The sequence below is a fragment of the Castanea sativa genome, chromosome 2 (genome assembly GCF_040712315.1).
Source record: "Castanea sativa cultivar Marrone di Chiusa Pesio chromosome 2, ASM4071231v1".
NCBI classification, from domain to species: domain Eukaryota; kingdom Viridiplantae; phylum Streptophyta; class Magnoliopsida; order Fagales; family Fagaceae; genus Castanea; species Castanea sativa.
Window position 1 is genome coordinate 27,121,886 of NC_134014.1, and position 19,710 is coordinate 27,141,595.

Below are 19,710 nucleotides of genomic sequence, written 5' to 3' on the forward strand. Positions count from 1 at the left end.
AATATTTAGATATGTTTTTTTGAATTAAAAAAAATTAATTTGATTCATTAAAAAGAAACTAGATCTGTTTTTGTGTAAATAAAAAATTTGTTTTGTAAAGAAAATCAAATCGGTTTTTTTTGTAAATAGAAAGAACAAGGTTTTTGCTAAAAAATATCAGATATGTTTTGGAACAAAGTTAAAAATGGTGATTTTTATTAGGAAAAATCAGATCTGTTTTGTGAATAAGAAAATCTAGATTTGTAGAGAAAAAAAATTATATCTGTTTTTTTTTTATTTTTTATTTTTATAAATAAAATAAGAAAAAGACTTTTTTTTAGAAGAGGAACTACACTCATGAGATAAATCTATTCTACATGCATCAATCCAAAAATCATCTCAACTTTTAACTTCTTCTTTTAAAATTCAAAATCTGCTATTTTGTGACAGAAATTTTTCTTAAAAAAAATCAAATCTGTATTTAATGAAAATACAGATCAGTTTTGTGTGTTAAAAAAAATTAGATCTGTTTTTAATGAAAATACAGATCAGTTTTTATGGTTAAAAAAAATCAGATTTTCATTTAATGAAAATACAGATCAGTTTTTATGTATAAAAAAATTAGCTTTGTATTTAATGAAAATACAGATCAGTTTTATGTGTAAAAAAAATTAGATCTGTATTTAATGAAAATATAGATCAATTTTATATGTAAAATAAATTAGATCTGTATTTAATTAAAATATAGATCAGTTTTTAATTTAGAAAATCAGATCTAAAAAATTCAGATCAGTTTTTAGTTTAATAAAATCTTTGTTAATTAGTATATTTTGAGATTCAAGAGAAAGATTACAACAAACAAACGAATCATCTAAGGACATATTTAAAGATAAATTTCAAACCAAACATGGCAATTACATCAAGAATAAGAAATAATAAAAACATTCTAAGCCTATTCATGCATCATCAAACAAAATTAATAGAAAAGAACAGAAAAACAAAAGTAAAAATGAAAAACTACCTCTTGCATGAGCGTTCTCTTCTTAGTGAAGGAATATCTTAGGGTTCAAAGAAATTTATTCAATTTTCTTTGAAGCCTAAAATATTTTGCTTACAGAAAAAAAATCCCTAAGGCAAAAGCCTCCATAACGTCTTTAATGTAAGAGGGAAAAGAAAAGAAGAGAATGACCAGAAAGGGGGGGGGGGGTTAGAAAGAGTGAAAAAGTGTCTTGAATTTTAAGAGGCCTCCCCAATTTATAGAGGCTAGAATATTTGAAAAATTAGCCGAATGATCAGAATACGAACTGGGACGTGTCCTTATCTTTGAAAAATTGAAAAGGATGAGATTTATCTCAATCTAGGTGCCCTCAGGCTATGGCCCTTTGGGGTGCCGGTCTCGTGTTTGAGTTTGAGACCATTTTGGACTCCTTTTTTGGGTTTTTTTTTTTGAGGCAAGGCTTGCACTTAGACGCATTTTTAATCCTTATTCTAAAAATTAAACTTCTATTCTGATGATTTAGGTCTCTACAACAATGATTATCTTGTAGATAAACACTCCATAAGTCTTGATTATCCACAATTTTGTAGTTATCTGATTATCCTCTTTACTCCCATGAAAGCAAGCCTATTTTTGACACTAACTAATAACCAATCACAAATTATTTAATTAATTTTAATTGTCTAGTCAATCAGAATTAATTTAAATTAATCATGTGTGGTTGGTTCCACCTAAACAAAATGCATGCAGACCATGCAAACTTGATCATGCGATATCTTTCAATCCGACGGTTCGATTTGGAAATCGGACATACTGTCGCGACTGTTAGAACCTTAAGATCATTTTTATGATATGAAATGAATGAATTAATGCATGTACTGCAATCATGAATTTTGGGTATGTGGATGGTCATTCTAGTCATCTTCCTTGATTAAATTATGGGTACAAAATCGAGTGTTTACAGAATGCCCCTCATTGACAGAGCTTGCAAAGCAAATGTCAATGTAAAACAAAGACACTGATTTTAGCAGCCACAATGTAATTGAGGTTGATTTTTCAAAGATTACCTAGCCCTAGGACCTAAAACCTTGGAACATAGAAAACTGAAAACACTCCACCTACTTGCTAACCAATATTGAAATGAATCTTGATAACTGGAGTGACTGAGAGGCTTCTCTATTTTAGACTGAATGTGGGGGGTCGATCAAGGGGCTTCTCTACCTTGATTTGAATGGAAGGTATCCAAGGGGCTTCTCTACCTCGGAACTTGAATTGGGGCAACCAAGGGGCTTCTTTACCTCAATCTTGATGAAAGGCAACCAAGGAACTTCTCTGCCTCTGAACTTGGGCTATGGTGACCAATGTGCTTTTCTATCTCGATCTTGATGAAAGGTGTCCAAGGAGCTTCTCTATCTTGAGACCTAAACTATGGTAACCAAGGGGCTTCTCCACCTCGATCTTGATGAAAGGTGTCCAATGGGCTTCTCTACCTCAGAACCTGAGCTGTGGCGATCAAAGGGGCTTTTTTACCTTTATCTTGATGAAAGGTGTCCAAGGGGCTTCTCTACCTCGGAACCTGAACTGTAGTGATCAAGGGGCACCTCGATCTTGATGAAAGGTAACCAAGGGGCTTCTTTACCTCAAAATTTGGGTTGTGGCGACCAAGGGGCTTCTCTACCTCGATCTTGATGGAAGGTTTCCAAGGGGCTTCTCTACCTCGGAACTTGAGTTGTGGCGACCAAGGAGTTTCTCTACCTTAATCTTGATGAAAGGTAACCAAGGGGCTTCTTTACCTCAGAACTTGAGCTGTGGCGACCAAGGGGCTCCTCTACCTCAGAACCTGAATCGTGGTGACTAAGGGGCTCCTCTACCTCAATTTTGATAGAAGGTAATCAATGGGCTTCTCTACCTCAGAACCTAGAAATTTGGAATTTTTATGATGAAGCTTTGCGGTACAAAGGTTTGAATTTACTTGACAGGTTTAGACATGGGTGATCTTACTAAAATGAGGCATAGCTGAATGCCCCTATCCTGCAAATTAAAGCATGATTTTAAAAACCTTGACTTTTGAGGAAAAAATGATTTTTTTTTTTTCAAAATGGATGAGGAATGATTGAATGCCCCTAGTTTAGAAATGGATGTATGACTTTTGGAAATCTTAGTTTTTTATGAAAAGATGATGATGATGATCTTTTTTTTTTTTTTTTTTTGAAAATGAATGAGGCATGGTCGAATGCCCCTAGTTTGCGAATTGATGCATGCTTTTTGAAAACCTTGATATTTGAGGAAAAGATGATTTTTTTTTTTAAATGGATGAGGCATGACCGAATGCCCCTAGTTTAGAAATGAATGCATGATTTTTGGTAATCTTGATTTGTTATTTAAAGATGATGATGATGATTTTTTTTTTGAAAATGAATGAGGCATGGTCGAATGCCCCTAGTTCAACAATCAATGTGAATTTTGAAAAAAATCTTATTGTGTAGGGACCTTCAATAAAGAAAAATTTGAGTAAAACAAGATCAAAATCACAAAATTGGGCAAAACAAGGACTGCTAGAATGATGGGCCAATTGTACTGTTGGAGTGCCAATTGTACTGTTGGAGTGCCAATTGGCATATCTTGAGCCTTTTTTTAGAGACACATGATAGCATCTAAATTGAAGATTGATGTTGAATGTTGAGTGAATGAAGGATCCATGTCCACCTCTTGCAAAAGATTCTTTTCACGAGCTTGTTAGTAATTAGTTATTATAAAAATGTTTTGGGCCAATGCCCCTAGTTTAGACATGCTTGCACTGAAAATTGATGACATGCTTAATGCAAAACAAATGCTCCTAGCCTAAATTCACACAAAGAAATGTTTTGATTTTGAGCCTTTGAAAAAATGTTTTTTGAGTGATTGTGACCGGGCCTTTGGAAAGGCAGCCTATGTACCTCTATCACAGAGGATTAGGTCCAAATGTAGTTCGGCAAAATAGTTTTGAAAAATGAAGTTTTGAAAAGTCTTCTTTGAAAATGAAATTTCTTTTTAGGTGATTGTGACCAGGCCTTTGAAAAGGCTGCCTATGTACCTTTCTCATAGAGGATCTGGTCTAGACGTAGTTCGAAAAAAAGTTTTGAAAAATGAAGTTTTGAAAAAGCTTTTTTGAAAATGAAGTTTCTATTTGGGTGATTGTGACTAGGCCTTTGAAAAGGCTGCCTACGTGCCTCTCTCATAGAGGATTAGGTCCAGATGTAATTCGAAAAAAAGTTTTGAAAAAGATTTTTTGAAAATGTAGTTTTTTTTTTGGGTGATTGTGACCGGGCCTTTGAAAAAGCAGCCTACGTACCTCTCTCATAAAGGATCAGGTCCAGACGTAGTTCAAATTTTTTTTTGAAAAATGAAGTTTTGAAAAATCTTTTTTGAAATAAAGTTTCTTTTTGGGTGATTGTGACTGGGCCTTTGAAGAGGCTACCTACGTACCCCTCTCATAGAGGATCAGGTCCATATGTAGTTCAAATTTTTTTTTTTGAAAAATGAAGTTTCGAAAAATCTTTTTTGACATGAAGTTTCTTTTTGGGTGATTGTGACTGGGCCTTGAAAAGGCTGCCTACGTACCTCTCTCATAGAGGATCATGTCTAGACGTAGTTCGAAAAAAAAAGTTTTGAAATTTCTTTTGAAAAATATATTTTTTGAAATGAGTCTCTTTTTTTTCTCTCTCTCTTTTTTTTTTGTTGAAAAAAGTAATTTAATTAGAATGAGATTTTTTTGAAATTTTATCTTTTTTAAATGAACAAAAGGTGATTCTTTGAACAACCTCTTTGACGAATCATAATGCTCAATTGTTAACTCGATCTCATTGGCTAGAAAGGATTTGAAATCATTAAAAACATGTAATCAAATTTGCTTCTTCATTTTGAAAATTTTTTAGATTAAGGGTCCGTTTGGATACAGCTGAAAACTGAAAACTGAAAACACTGTAGCAAAATAATTTTTAAATGGGTGAATAGTGATGCAGGTCCCATTTTTAATTAAAAAAAAAAATCTAAAAAGTACATGAACAGTGCACCACTGTGCGGTTACTGTTCACGCACAGTGGTGAACAGTGCACCTGTCCCCCGTTGAAACATGTGCGCAGGGAAGAAAAAAAAAAAAAAGTCTCAAACGTAAACGCAGGACGCAGCCTTCCAATCCAAACCCACCCTAAATCTTCAAAGACAATCAAAGAATGAAATGCTTGGGGATCACACATGTTGGAAATAAGCAAGAAAGGAAAAAATCCCAAATTTGAAGATTTTAAAATTTTTGCTAATTTGGAAATTTGTTCTCTTGCGAGTTATTTTTTGTTGGAAGCAAACAAAGGTAGTGTTTGGAGCTTAAAAGTTTTTTTTAAGTTACTTGAGAATTTGTGAAATTTTGTCTTTTAAAGATACCAGCCAGTGGGGCTTGATAATCTTGAGCAGTTTTCCTTCTTAATACAAGAGAAAATATCATCAGAGCTAAATATGTGCTTTCAAACAGTAGGACTTCAATCAAGGAGGGCTTTATTCAAAGGTTGTAATGTAGGCCAGGTTCAAGTTATTGAAAGGAAGGATATAAAAGGCTCAAAACTCTTATGATATTTCTCCAAGTGTGCAATACTTTAAATTCAAGTATTGGAAGATTTTTCCACATCTTCCATCATTGATTCTTGTGCTAAATCCTTGTCATGTTCATCATCTTCTCATTGGTCTTCATTGATTCCTTTCATTTGGTCTTGATTTTTTAGCTTGACTACATCCTTTTTTTGGTCTTCTTAGCATCTTATCTTGTGGTTAGATCACTCATTCATTTTTTTGTGATTTGTTTTGTGATTTGTTTTGTTTTGTTTTTGCCCTAGTTTTGCCTAGACCGCCCTTTCGGGTTTTTAGCCTAGCAGGCTCTTTTTTTTTTGCTCTAATTTTTTCCTAGACTGCCCTTTTGGGTTTTCAGCCTAACGAGTTTTTTTTTTTCTTTTTTCTTTTTTCTTGAATTTTATTGGCTTTCACTCAACTGCATTTTTTTTTGGTTTCTTTCAATTTGACAGATTTCTATCTTTCTTGGATGAATTTGTATTTCTCCTTGATACCCTCTTATTCTTTCTAATGCACTTTCATTTTTCTTGACTTGATTAAACACACTTTTTTTTTGAAATGTGTGTTATTTTTTCTTTTCCTCATCTTCCTCAAGTTGATTAGATTTTGCTCTTGATGAGTCTTCATTTTTGCTTATTCTTCTCAACTTGAATGATCTTTTATGGAATCTCATGTCTCTCGTGTCTTTTGATGAATTAGTATTCTTTCACAACTTGATGAAAATTCTTGCATTCACTTCTCTCTTTCTCTCTCTCCTTTTTTTTGGTTGAAGTCTTTTCTAGCTTGATGGCCTACTTTTTTTTTCTCACAGTTTGATGCTTTTTCAAAATCTTATCTCTCCTTGATGGGTTTTCTTCATTTCTAGTTTGATGGAGTGAACTATCCATTTCCTTGATGAACTCTCTTTTCTAAACTTGATGAACTCTTCATAGGTCTCATTATCTTCATTGAGGACCTTACCAAGTGGTGCTAAATCCATAAGGTCAACACTTTCTCATCTTGAGATTTAAGCATGCATACTTAATTTTCCCACTCAAGGTTTAAGCTTTTAGTGGGTTCATTGAAAAATAGGCTAACTGTTTAGAGGCTCAAATTGGCTAGCAATGGATAATTATTGTAATAGGTGTCAAGGAATAATGTGAGTTACCAAAGGTGGCCTCCTATCTTTAGTGATGCTTACTTGTTAGCACAGTGTCTTAAGCTCTTTTAATAAGTTATTCTTGAAATAAGAGTTCAAATGCTCCAACAATATGACAAAATTTTGAGAGATTGGGATTGAGTGTATGTGGCTTGAGAAATTTGGATGAATTTATTTGATTGCCTTTTAAGACCTTTTATTCTTGTATTCTAAATGTTTAGCAAAAGTCCTTACATGGATTGAATGAAGTTAAATCCTTCTTTGGAGCAAATTGATTGGTAGAGCAATTAATCATCATGATTTGGAAAAAGTTTTATCAAATGGATCTTCTTGTATTCTCTTAAAAAGAAAGCTTTTGAAATTTTTTTTGGAGTCTTTGAAAGGGAGGCTTTGGGGAAAATCTTGCAGTCTTTAAAGAACAAAAAGGTTTTTTAGAAAAAAGTTACTACAAAGGCCCAATGCCCCCAGTCCAATTTTTTGAAAATGAATTGAAATGATTTGAAGGTCTAGTGCCCCTTGTCCAAAAGGGGGGTTTTTTTTTTTGTACATATGAACAACATGATGAATCAAATGCATCAAACATGGCATGGACTTTATTGGGAAAATAACCAACTAGAAACCAAATCTTAAATAAATAATAAAACCAAATAGCCAATCTAAAAACTTGCAAGATGAAATTCAAGCAAAGTTTGGATGGTTGGCTGATGATGGCGGAGTAGTGACTTGTTTGTCAATCAGATTTTGAATGGCATGTTGCAGATTGTACATTTGTCTATCCGATGGCTAGGTTCTTGATGATATTTGCAAAACTCATGTGACTTGTAACCTTTAGGTAGTGGGCTTGGAGGAGGTCAAGGTTCAAGTGGGCCAAGATGCCCTTCAAGTTTGAGCTTTTTAAACAATTGGCTCATAGGCATGTGGAGTTCATTGAACTTTCTTCGAGGCCTAGAATTGACATTTGATGATTTGACTGCACCGTTACTGATGTGGCAAGGCACTACCTCCTTGGGGATTGAGTCCATTGACATGTTCTTGTTGATTGGAGAGGATAGTTGGAAAGATAACTCATGAAAATCCCTAGCTTTTTTCTTTAGAAATTGGAAGAGTGGGATCTCTTCAGGTTCTAGTGAATTATCCTTGCACAAGGTAGAAAGCATAGCTTGATTGGCTAAGCTGACTTGTAATGTAGAGTTGGCTATTCGGGAGATTTGGGCTAGCTCTTCATTTGTATTCTCTTGACCTTCCAGGATGGAGTTGAGAACATCTTTAATTCTTTAGTGACTCATTAGGGTTGAACCTTCCTTGAGCTTGATAGGCTTGACTTTTGATGAACTTGTGATCCAAAGGGTTGAAATCTTGGTGGACTTTGGCTTTGGGTTGTCTTGTAGGTCGAACACGAGATTGTGATGTTGCAGCAGCGGAGTGTCTTCTATGCTAATGGGCTTCAGTACCGTGATGGGCTTGGAACTGGAACTGCTAACTTGAGTGTTGTCCTTGGATTCTTGTTGGAGTCCTCCTTCTGATCTTGACCAAATTCTTCCTTCTCTCTCTCTCTCTTTCTCTCTAAGAACAGACTCTCTTGGGTCAATTAAAGCTAGGTCACCATCTACATCAACTAACTAAGCAAAACAAACACACACAACATGCAATGCAATTTTAACATGGACTGGCCTAAGGGTAGGTTCTAAGTCATTACATTGTAGGGTGGGTTTGTTGTTTCATTGTTTCCCATAGCTAGGATGTTACACCTCCCAACTTGTAATGTAATGAACATTACGTTGGTCCAAACGGCTTGGTCTATCCTTTATAGTCAACGAGAAATGATCTAGTGACTTTGGGCTATGAGTTGGTGAGTTCGTCACTGGGTACCTGAATCTAATGAATACCGGTGATCCATGGTTACTACTAGCATATTGTTGAGATGGGTGCATACATATTTTTTGTTTTGATGGCACACATTATGATAGTTAGGGAAAGCTCTTAACAAACAGACATGGAAACACAAACAAAAATATCATACAACATCTCAAGATATATATAAATAAACAAACAACAATATCATGCAAAACCATGCAAAAGACAAGGGTATATATTTGGTCACTTAAGTCTAACATGAAACTTAACCCTCGACATCCCCAGTGGAGTCGCCACTGGGAGAGGCCGAGAAAATATGGGGTGCTCTCAAAAAAGAGATTTGGGTGCTTTGAAGGGCACCACTCTTTTTGGATAAGTGGTGTGGGGTTGGCACTTATTTTTTATACAAAAAAAAGAAAAAAATAAATACAAATTACATGATTAAAATGCTTCATTGTCATTGATTGAATAGAAATAAATATAGTCTTGGCAAATTGATCTTACAAGGCTTTGAGTCTTAGTTACAATCTACCAAAAATAAAAAGAAAGACAAAGCACAGATCTACCTATCCAAAAGAATTAAATTCGGGGACTAGGTTATGGAATGGAAGGGTGTTAGGCATCCATTCTGCCCAGATAGAGTTTGGACTTTTAGACTCTAATGACCAATATACCCTTTTTGCATGATGTGAATGATATGTTGAACATGCATGACACACTTAACCAAAACTAACTCACATAAATCTATCTTACGAATGTATCCTCTTTTTAGAAAAATTCAGATCTGTTTTTGCGAATTAAAAAATAATACTTTAATTCATGAAAAGGAAACCAAATATGTTTTTGTGTAAATAAAAAAAATCAGATCAAGCCTATTTTTGACACTAACTAATAACCAATCACAAAATTATTTAATTAATTTTAATTGTTTAGCCAATTAGAATTAATTTAAGTTAATCATGTGTGGTTGGTTCCACCTAAACAAAATGCATGTAGACCATGCAGACTTGATCATGTGATATCTTTCAATCTGATGGTCCGATTTAGAAATCGAACATACCATTGCGACTGTTACAACCTCAAGATCATTATTATGATATGCAATGAATGAATTAATGCATGTAATACAATCAAGAATTTTGGGTATGTGAAATCTAACTTCTACTATTAGGCCCTATGTGCCAGGCGAGACAGTAGGCCATTGGACCATCGAGCCTTGCTTTGTGATTGCATCGGTTGAGTAAGGAGTGTTCCATCATTGTGTGGTTGGGCCCTCCAATTGCCCGGAAGAGTTGGAATAGTATATCTAGTTTGTTTTGCACGTTTATTCTTATTTTTTGCATTCCTTGTTTGCATTTCCCCAGTTTATTTCCAAAATTTTTTTTTCCCTTTTATCATTATCAGGCATGAAATTTGTTATCCCCTTATCTATAACCCGTTAATGAAAATTATCTAGCGTATTATTCATGAAATCCTTGCATTTATCTCTTTACTTGCTTTCCTATGAATATGTGTGTGCAAATTATCTTATGTTTCTCTGTATATGTTCTGTTTTATAGGATTTATTCTAATTCCCAAGCGGGTACATCGTCCTGTTGCCATAACGAGAATATTGATGACGTGAATGATACAATAGAGTTGGATCATGATATAGAAGGATTAGAGGAAATTTCGAGTTTGCCTCGTGATATTTTGGAAGCTCTAAACAGAGTGAGCGAAGGGTCCAAGCCCAACATAGAAGAGATAGAAGTGGTTAACCTTGCCAATGAAGGCGAGAATGAAAAACCTGTCAAGATTGGGGTAAACTTTCCTAAAGACTTGAAACATGAGCTTATAGCGCTACTCAAGGAATTCAGAGAGCTTTACTTGGTCTTACGAAGATATGCCAGGGTTAGATACTGAGAATGTTGTGCACAAAATTCCAGTTTAACTTGAATGCCCCCCTGTGCAGCAAGCCCTTCGAAGGATGAAATCTGAGATCATTTTGAAGATCAAAGAAGAAGTAGAAAAATAGTTGAAAGCCGGTTTCCTTACCGTGATAGCCTACTCAAATTAGGTCGCCAACATTGTTCTCGTGCCTAAGAAAGACAGGAAAGTATGCATGTGCGTTGATTACAGAGATTTGAACTGGGCTAGCCCCAAGGACAATTTCCCATTGCCATATATCGATACACTGATTGATAATATCACTACCAACATGTTCTTCTCCTTTATGGATGGATTCTCGGGTTATAATCAGATCAAGATGGCCAAGGAAGACAAAGCTTAGACAGCATTCACCACTTATTGGGGAACCTATGTTTATGATGTCATGCCGTTCGGCTTAAAGAATGCTAGTGCTAGTTACCAACAAGTCATGGTAACCTTGTTCCATGATATGATGCATAAAGAGATTGAAGTCTACTTAGACAATATGATTGCCAAATCCTGCACTTCCAGGGATCATTTGATAGATTTGAGAAAGCTGTTCAAGCACAATATCAAGTATAGATTGAGACTAAACCCTAACAAGTGCGTCTTTGGAGCTAGTTTAGGGAAATTGCTTGGCTTTATAGTTAGCCAAAGAGGAATTGAAGTGGGCCTAGCAAAAGTCCAAGCTATCTGGGACATGTCGACACCGCAAAACGAGAAATAGATTCGTAGCTTCTTAGGCAAAGTCAATTACATAGCTCATTTCATAGCGTAGTTGACCACCATATGTGATCCACTGTTCAAGCTCTTAAAGTAGGACACAAAGATAGAATGGATAGATAAGTGCCAAGTGGCCTTTGACAAGATCAAGCAGTTTTTATTGAACCCTCCTGTTCTGTTTCCCCCGACACCGGGATATCTGTTAATCCTTTACCTAGCGGTACAAGAAGCCTTCATGGGTTGCATGTTAGGCCAGCTAACTGAGCCCGATTAGAAAGAAAAGGTGATTTACTATTTAAGCAAGAAGTTCACCAATTGTGAGATTAACTACCTAGCGGACCAGCTGCTAAATGATCCAGAACTTTCAAAATCCCTCTTCCCTGATGAAGATGTCATGGCACTAGAGCCATAACTAGACAATGTGGAACCGTGGCGTTGGAAGCTTTATTTTGATGGAGCCACCAATTCTACCAGAAAAGGAGTGGGAGCAATCTTAGTTTCCCCCAAGGGCCAGCAAATCCCTATTTCAGTCAAGCTAAATTTTGATTACACCAACAATGTCACAGAATATGAAGCATGCATAGTCGGCCCGCAAGTGGCCCTAGAGTTTGGCGCCTATGACTTGAGCGTCTTTGGAGATTCCTTGTTGATCATCTCCGAAATTCAAGGAAAATGGCAAGCTCGAGATACCAAGTTGATTCCGTATCAGAAATGCGTCAGCCACTTGATTCCAAAGTTTCGAAACATCATATTTGCTTATTTGCCCAGGCGCATAATTAGTTTGTAGACGCCTTAGCTACACTAGCTAGCATGGTCAAGTTATTACAAGGAGATGATATGCGGCAATTGCACATAGAAGTCCGGGGTGTGCCTGCCCATTGCATGAACATCGAAGAATGCATGAATGTCAAAGTTGAAGTCGATGGAAAGCCATGGTACCATGACATCTAGGCTTATGTCAAGGATAGTGAATACTCGTTCAGTGCAACGGATAGTGAAAAGAAGTTTATCTGGCACATGGCTTACCAATTTTCTTGAGTGGAGAAGTCCTGTACAAAAGGAACCACAATTCTACCTTGCTTCGATGCATAGATGCCCTTGAGGCTAATTATCTGATGGAAGAGATGCATGAAGGCTTACTTGGAGCTCATGCCAGTGGACCCTAGTTGGCCCGTAAGATTATGAGAGCTGGATACTATTGGCTCACCATGGAAAGTAATTGCATTAAACATGTGAGGACATGTCGCCGTTGCCAAGCCTATCAAGACAGGAAGAATGCTCCTCCTCAACCTTTGTATTAAACATGATTCTGAAAGCTTTAATGAGTACATCTTAGTGGCCATCGATTATTTCACAAAATGGGTGGAAGCCGCTTCGTACAAAAGCGTTACTCAAGCAATCGCCCTCAGATGAATGGTGCAGTGGAAGCCGCTAACAAGAGCATAAAGAAAATCTTGGTGAAGATGACAGACACATATAAAGATTGGCATGAGTACTTGCCGTTTGCCTTGTGTGCATATCGCACATCTGTTTGTACTTCCACGGATGCGACCTCGTATTCATTAGTATATGGCATGGAGGCCATCCTCCCCACAGAGGTAGAGATCCCGTCTCTTAGGATTTTATCTCAAATAGAGCTGTCAGAAGCTGAATGGGCTCGTTCTCGATATGAACAACTGAATATGATAAATGAAAAGCGCATGACCGCAATGTGCCATGGATAGTTGTACCAACGCTGTGTCGAGCAAGCATGCAACAAGAAAGTTAGACCTAGGGTCTTCGAAGAAGGCGATCTAGTCTTGAAGAAGTGCAACCAGGCCATGCCTAATCATAGAGGAAAGTTTGCCCCAACTTACGAGGGCCCATATTTGGTAAAGAAGGCATTTTCTGAAGGAGCCTTGATTCTAGCCGACATGGACGGGCATGACTTCAATATGCCTACCAATTTTGATGCTGTCATACGGTACTTTTCATGAAAGAGCCTTTCAATGCACCTCATTTCTATATTTTTATGTCAACACAAAAAAAAAAAAATGTAAAAAGGTAGATCAAAAATCCAAAAGGGCGGTCTATGCAAAAGAAGAGCCAAAAGAACGAGAGCGTGAGGAAATACGAAAGGTAGATTGAAAAACCGAAAGGGCGGTCTACGCAAAAGGAGGGCAAAAGAAGGAGTGTGTGAGAGCCTGCTAGATTGGAAACTCGAAAGGGCGGTCTAGGCAAAAATTAAGGCAATCAAAAGTTAGTTGAACTACGTGATGACCTGGTCCTTCCTAGTGGAGGTACGTAGGCAGCCATCTTGGTTCGGTTATGTCTTAAAAGGAAAATCAGTTAGCTTGGCATGCTTGAAATTCTGCTTAAGATCAGAAAATTAAATGGATTAGCATCCAAGACAAGATGTGAAGATGCCTTTGAGATTGCTCTCTATCTACAATACTGCCACGACCCAAAGGTTCGCTTAAGATGTCCTGACTTGTACCAATGGGAAATTTACCTCAATGAGAAAGGGAAAAGATACATCTAGAACAGGATGTATCCTTGGAACAATAAGATATAGATATGCATGGATTTTACATCTATCACTTATTTGTATAACCTTGTATTTTCAAAGCATTTGCCTGCATATTCATTAACATGCTTGTATTGTGCCATTCTGTTTCTTTCATACATTCTGGTATCAAAACATGAAATCTCATCTCATTAATATATCCTGAATATCATCATAAACATCTCTTTCCACCATCTCTCAGTTTCTAAGCATGTCTAATAGACTAGACTATGCTTTAAGAACTCAAACAAAAAGAGGAAGGCCTTACGCAATTGCCTAACAATTTACAAAGGACCTTTTCATACATGGTGGGATACTAACTACATAGCTCATGTGTAGAAAAAAAATAAGCAGAAAAGAACACCAGCAAGTTAAACATGGACCAAGCGATCAGACATGACCTGGCACAATCTCCCAAAACCAGTATGGAGAATCGGGTCATCATGAGCATGAGTGCGAAGTAACTCGGCTGCATGAAAACCTAGGTCTCCAGCAACCCCTCTGAGTTTGTCATGTGAATGTCGAAGACAGACAAGCTCCCTTTCCATCATGGCATCAGAAGTAGGCCCCTGTCTTTCGGTCCCTAGCAAAGCTTGCAAGGTGCCTACCTCTGTAGTAGCAACTCTCAAAGCCTGCTCTCTCTCAGCCAGCTTAGTTTGAAGGCGACGGAAGGCCAACTGTGGCTCACTAGGCTCATCGCCCTCTCGCCCATACTCCATGTCTACTCCATGTGTAGACACTCGATTTTGCACCCATGATTTAATTAAGGGAGATAACTAGAATGACCAATTATATATACCCAAAATTCATGATTGCCTTACATGCATTAATTTGTTCATTGCATATCATAAAAATGATCTTGAGGTTCTAAATGTTAGGGTTTGTGATATAAAATCCAATTTATTGGCATGTCATAATTAATTAAATTATTTAATTATATGAGACTATTTATAAATGAACTTATGAGACATTATAATAGTCCATGAGATGCATTGTATGTGGTTTATGTGAAAAGTCACAGAAGATGTAAATCACAAGTTCCTTGTAAACTCAAAATGTAGTTCGTAGTCGGTGATGAAATTGGGCGTTTCATCTGTGAAGACTATGACACATCAACTAAGATGTTTTGTCTTGATCATAGAAGTGAAGACTTCTAGTTGATGTGTTGATATGTCTTAAGAATTAAGACATATAAAACTGGACCGCTGTGAGATCAATTATTCAATTAACAACTGTCACCAGAATAATTAATCTCACGACTTCTAATTTCATAGACTCTTAATCTTGAGAGGGTAGTGGGTCTGATCATGAAATATAGGTTACTTTGACATATCAAGAGTGAGATCTAATATTCATGGTCAAAACCTCAGTATATTGGGTAACCACACATAGTGTTGAGGGAACACATATTCTTAAGATGGAATCCATAATCTCTTTTAGTAGAGACACAAAATATCCCCTTGAGATAAGTTTAATGAGAACTGGTTATTCAGGACGCTCACTTTAGTAAGGAGTTACTAAAACTTATATTTATTGAAATTGGATTTCAATGAATGTGAATAACTAAAAAATTAAACTGGGTACTCAAGGATAAAATAGTTGTTTACAAAGTGATAGTTAATTATGACTTTGTTCACTATGGATATTTCATGGAGGGGTCAAATGATATGATTAGAGTCTTGGGATATAATTTATTAATAAGGCCTAGAGTGCAATTATATTTATATAGTGGTATTAAATATAATTAATGGTAACTTTGAACTTGTCAAGAGTTGACAGAAAAGCCCAAGACCCATTGGAGCTAGAGTCTTATTTGTTCCTTTTGGTCCCATCTCAAGCCACAAACTAAAGTCTAATTGGGCAGACCCAAAATGCTAGCCTAATTAGATAATCAGTTATGTATAAAGAGACTAACATACATAATTTTCATACGAAGGAAATGGTGTGTATGTGGGTGTAAGCCACTCTTATTCCCCTTTGAACACATACATGAAAACTGATTGAGAGACCACACTTCTTGGGCACCATATGGATTGAGATGAAGATTAAAGGTATTCTCAAGCTTTGGTTTTGAATTTCACTGCATCAGGGTACGCTTTCTATTCATTGTTTAGAATTCAATGTTACATGTTATCTTTCTTGAATGTAGTAGATCCGTGATTGCTTCCGCTGTGTGTTTTTGTCACGCCCCAAACCCCAAAGGGTCCAAAGCGTGAGAAAGACGTCTCAAGTACCTATAGATTTTTCCCTTTTTGGAAAACCAAACTATAGGAGATCTTTATTTTTCTTTCATTTCCACATGATAAGAATATATAACCATAAATCTCCACATTACAAGTCAGAGCTCTATAACACATTTATGAACAATAACTAAAAATCATGTGCCTCCACATAATACATGAATATATATTACAAAACTCTTGGATTACACAAAGTCACAATCTTATCAAGAATAAGGAATCTTAATATCGAGTCTAGGCCTACCACGCCTAAGGCTGACAAACCTCAAGTGACCAACCTCCAATAGAAATAATTAAGGTCTCGTTGAACATAGCAAGCTCGAGTCACCAACCATTTACAGCAGAAGTCTCCAAATTTAACATAGCACTCTAATCATCACCAAAGAAGTAAGTCCCATACCTAAGGTATAGCTAATAAATCTGAAAAACTGTTAGAGGGTGGGATGAGCTAACGCCCAATAAGTAGCATAATTAATAGGGGTGGGGGAAAATGCAAGTTTCATTTTCAATAATAATAATATGACAAGAATGATTAAATAATGAAACACAAAGTTTCTCTAAGTAAATACCTTGAAACTATATACTATAATTTGTGAGCACCAACAATATAGTTTTCAAAGCAATAATATCTAACATAAGGTAAATTATCACAAATATACCACACTACCACATAGACCGGTCAGGGGATCCACCCATTCACAACTGGCATGATATTGCCCTCTCTAGTATGCAAACTTTTAGCCCATGGACAGCAACCTCACCCATACCCTCAAGGTTTTTCTCCCTCCCATGGGCAGCAGAGAGAGTGCGTCAAATAGGACCTATCTTGCATGTGGTCTCTTGGCCCCATGGGCAGCAGCCTCACCCACACACAATCAAGGAACCTCTTCCCCCTATGGGCGGCAAGGAAGAATGCGTCATCCAAAGTAAAAGGGCACTGACTTGGATTTGATTCCGTTGTCACAAAGACTACAGAAACCAAATCAGGTGATCACCGAAAAATCACACATGACATGGTGTTAAAACCATATAAAGCTCACAGGTTACATTACTTTCAAATACATAGTTTATATCTAGATAATTTCAGGAAAACCTTAAATAATCTAACTTCCACAAAGTTTGTAAGGTTTTCAACTTCATTCTTGTCAAAAAGATTTTATATCAATTTCCCAATAAAAAGACAAGATAAGCATCTTTAGATTTTCTAATAAACCAGAGAATCCATAATTTCCTTATCAAAGATTAAATAAAAGATGCTCATAATTTCCATGTCAAAAATTCATGCTTTTCCCCAAATACAATACCAAATATGATGCATTTTCATATATAATAATATATAATAGGGTCACAACACAACACTTTTAAGAAAACATATATCCATATATAATTTTCCAAAATGTGTTTGACCCAAAAACATCATTTATGAAACATGGTTATTTTCCAAAAATATTCCATTAAGAAGCTACTTACCTTGCAACCCGCAAAAAGCCTAATTCTCCAAGCTCCAAAGAAGATTAGCTAGAACCTCAACAATATCAAGCAAACCTAACACAATAAGCATAAAGCTTAAAATTGTATCTAGCTACAATTTAGGAATTGTCAAATAAGCACTTAATTAGGCAAGCCCAATATTTAACCTCATCAATAACATATTCCTCTTCCAAAGTTTCTCAACAAATTAATTCACAAGGCATAGACTCCAATTTATAAAGTTAACCCATTCAATATCATCTCCAACATTATGACTAGCTTCCATAAAATTTACACTACTTCATTAAGAGCCTTATAAAAGCAAAAGCAAAATCAAAATATCCTCCAAGACAAGAAATTTAGAACTTCAACTAACTCCAAATAAACCCAATGGCAATGGAAAATTAAATTTACCAACCATCGCATGTCATAACTTAAAACACTAAATTTTTCACCATACATAAACCTTAAGTAGCCATTTTTAGCACAACTTATATACCCACTCATCAATTAATTCCTCCAATAAAAACCCATGCATAAAAACACATAAATATCACTTCCAATGCTTATTAATCACATGGGTATCATTATTCATGCTTAGATAAAAATAACCTCAAGCAAAAGTGTAAAACCCACCAAAAAGATTAGAAATTTTACCTTAAATAAAAGATGTGAAGGTGCTTATGGGTTCACAAGAATTTTCCGGTGATCTTGCCTGAAAAAATGATGGTAGAAATAGTGATATGGAGGTATCGGTGGGAGAGTTTGAGGGAGTGAAGAGGAGTGTTCTACCAAAAAAGAAAAAGAAGAAAAGAAAGAAAAGAGAAGAAGAAGTGAGGAGCTGGTCAAAGAGAGTAAGAGATAAGTGAAAAATGAGTGGTGGGGAGTGGGGTTAGGTGGGGGGCACGTGTGGACTCAAAAAATCTGATCTTACACCTTTTTTTTTTTTAAACAGGTTGGGACGTTACAGTTTTGTATGAGATACAAAACCAGATTTTCCAACACTGAAGGTTGCGACAGTATGCCCAATTTTCAAATTAGATCGTTGGATTGAAAGATATCGCATGATCAAGTCTGTATGGTTAGCATGCATTGTGTTTAGGTAGAATCAACCACGCATGATTAATTTAAATTAATTTTGATTGGCTAGACAATTAAAATTAATTAAATGTTTTTGTGATTGGTTGTTAGTTAGTGTCAAAAATGGGCTTGCTTGCATAGGAATAAAGAGGATAATTGGATAACAATAAAATTGTGGATAATCCAGACTTTTGGAGTATTTATCTACAAGATAATTGTCGCTGAAAAGACCTAAATTATCCAGAAAAGAGTTTAATTTTTAGAATATGGATAAAAAAATGCGTCTAAGTACAAGTCTGGGCTCAAAAAACCTCAAAAAAGGAGTCCAAAATGGACCAAAACTCAAATGAGGAACCGGCACCCAAAAGCGCCATTCGGCACTTTTGGAGTGTTGATCGACATTTTCCAAGTGTTGATTGGCACAAACTCGGGCCTTGGCCTGAGGGCACTTGGGTTAGGTACACATCCCTTTTGATTTTCAGAGATAAGGACGCGTCCCAGTTCATATTCTAATCGTCTAACTAATTTTTTGAACCCCCCAGCCTCTATAAATAGAGGCTGCATCTCAAAGTTTAAGACACTTTTTCACACTCTCTAATTTCCCCTCTTTCTGACTCTCCTTTCTATTATTTTCTCTCTTACGTTAAAGACTTTCTGGAGGCTCTAGCCTTAAGAATTTCTTTTTTGTAAGCAAGGTATTTTAGGTTTCAAAGATATTTGAACAAATTTCTTTGAACCCTAAAATATTCCCTCGATAAGAACAGTACGCCCATGCAAGAGGTGGTTTTTCTTTACCCTTTTTTTTGTGTTCTTTTATTTTGATGATGCATGATGTAGATAGTCTTTTAGTTTTAATTTCTAATGCTCGTAACATGTATGGTCAATATTTTTGTTGAAATATGTTCTTGATGTTTTATTTATTTATTTTCATGATCTATCTTTTTTAGTTTCAAAAATCTGCTTATTATCACATCTCTTTCAAATCAAAAACTGATTTGTGTCTTCCTTAGATACAAATCTAAATTTTTTTCAAAACAAAAATGGATTTATATCTTCCTTAGATGCAAATTTGAATTTTTATAAAAACTGATTTGTATCTTCCTTAGATGCAAATCTGATTTTTTAAAAAAAAACTAAAAATTGATTTGTATCTTCCATAGATGCAAATCTAAATTTTTTT

The 19,710-nt window shown here is 35.9% G+C and overlaps 1 protein-coding gene and 1 long non-coding RNA gene across 2 annotated transcripts; one reads left to right on the forward strand and one right to left on the reverse strand.

Annotated features, from left to right (window-relative positions):
* Positions 1–12,553: 12,553 nt before the first annotated feature.
* LOC142625139 (uncharacterized) lies at positions 12,554–12,919 on the forward strand. The gene has a single exon (XM_075798839.1). It carries the CDS (start codon positions 12,554–12,556, stop codon positions 12,917–12,919), a length of 366 nt encoding a protein of 121 aa, XP_075654954.1.
* Positions 12,920–16,190: 3,271 nt separating this feature from the next.
* LOC142623430 (uncharacterized) lies at positions 16,191–18,223 on the reverse strand. Its single transcript, XR_012842141.1, has 3 exons — positions 18,108–18,223; positions 17,451–17,525; positions 16,191–16,949 (listed from the first exon to the last, which is right to left on the reverse strand). It is a non-coding gene; the product is annotated as an uncharacterized LOC142623430 (long non-coding RNA).
* Between the last annotated feature and the right edge of the window lie 1,487 nt (positions 18,224–19,710).

Bases quoted from the DNA above. Each gene is read 5' to 3' on its own strand.
- LOC142625139 (XM_075798839.1), top strand. From the start codon at position 12,554: ATGGGTGGAAGCCGCTTCGTACAAAAGCGTTACTCAAGCAATCGCCCT.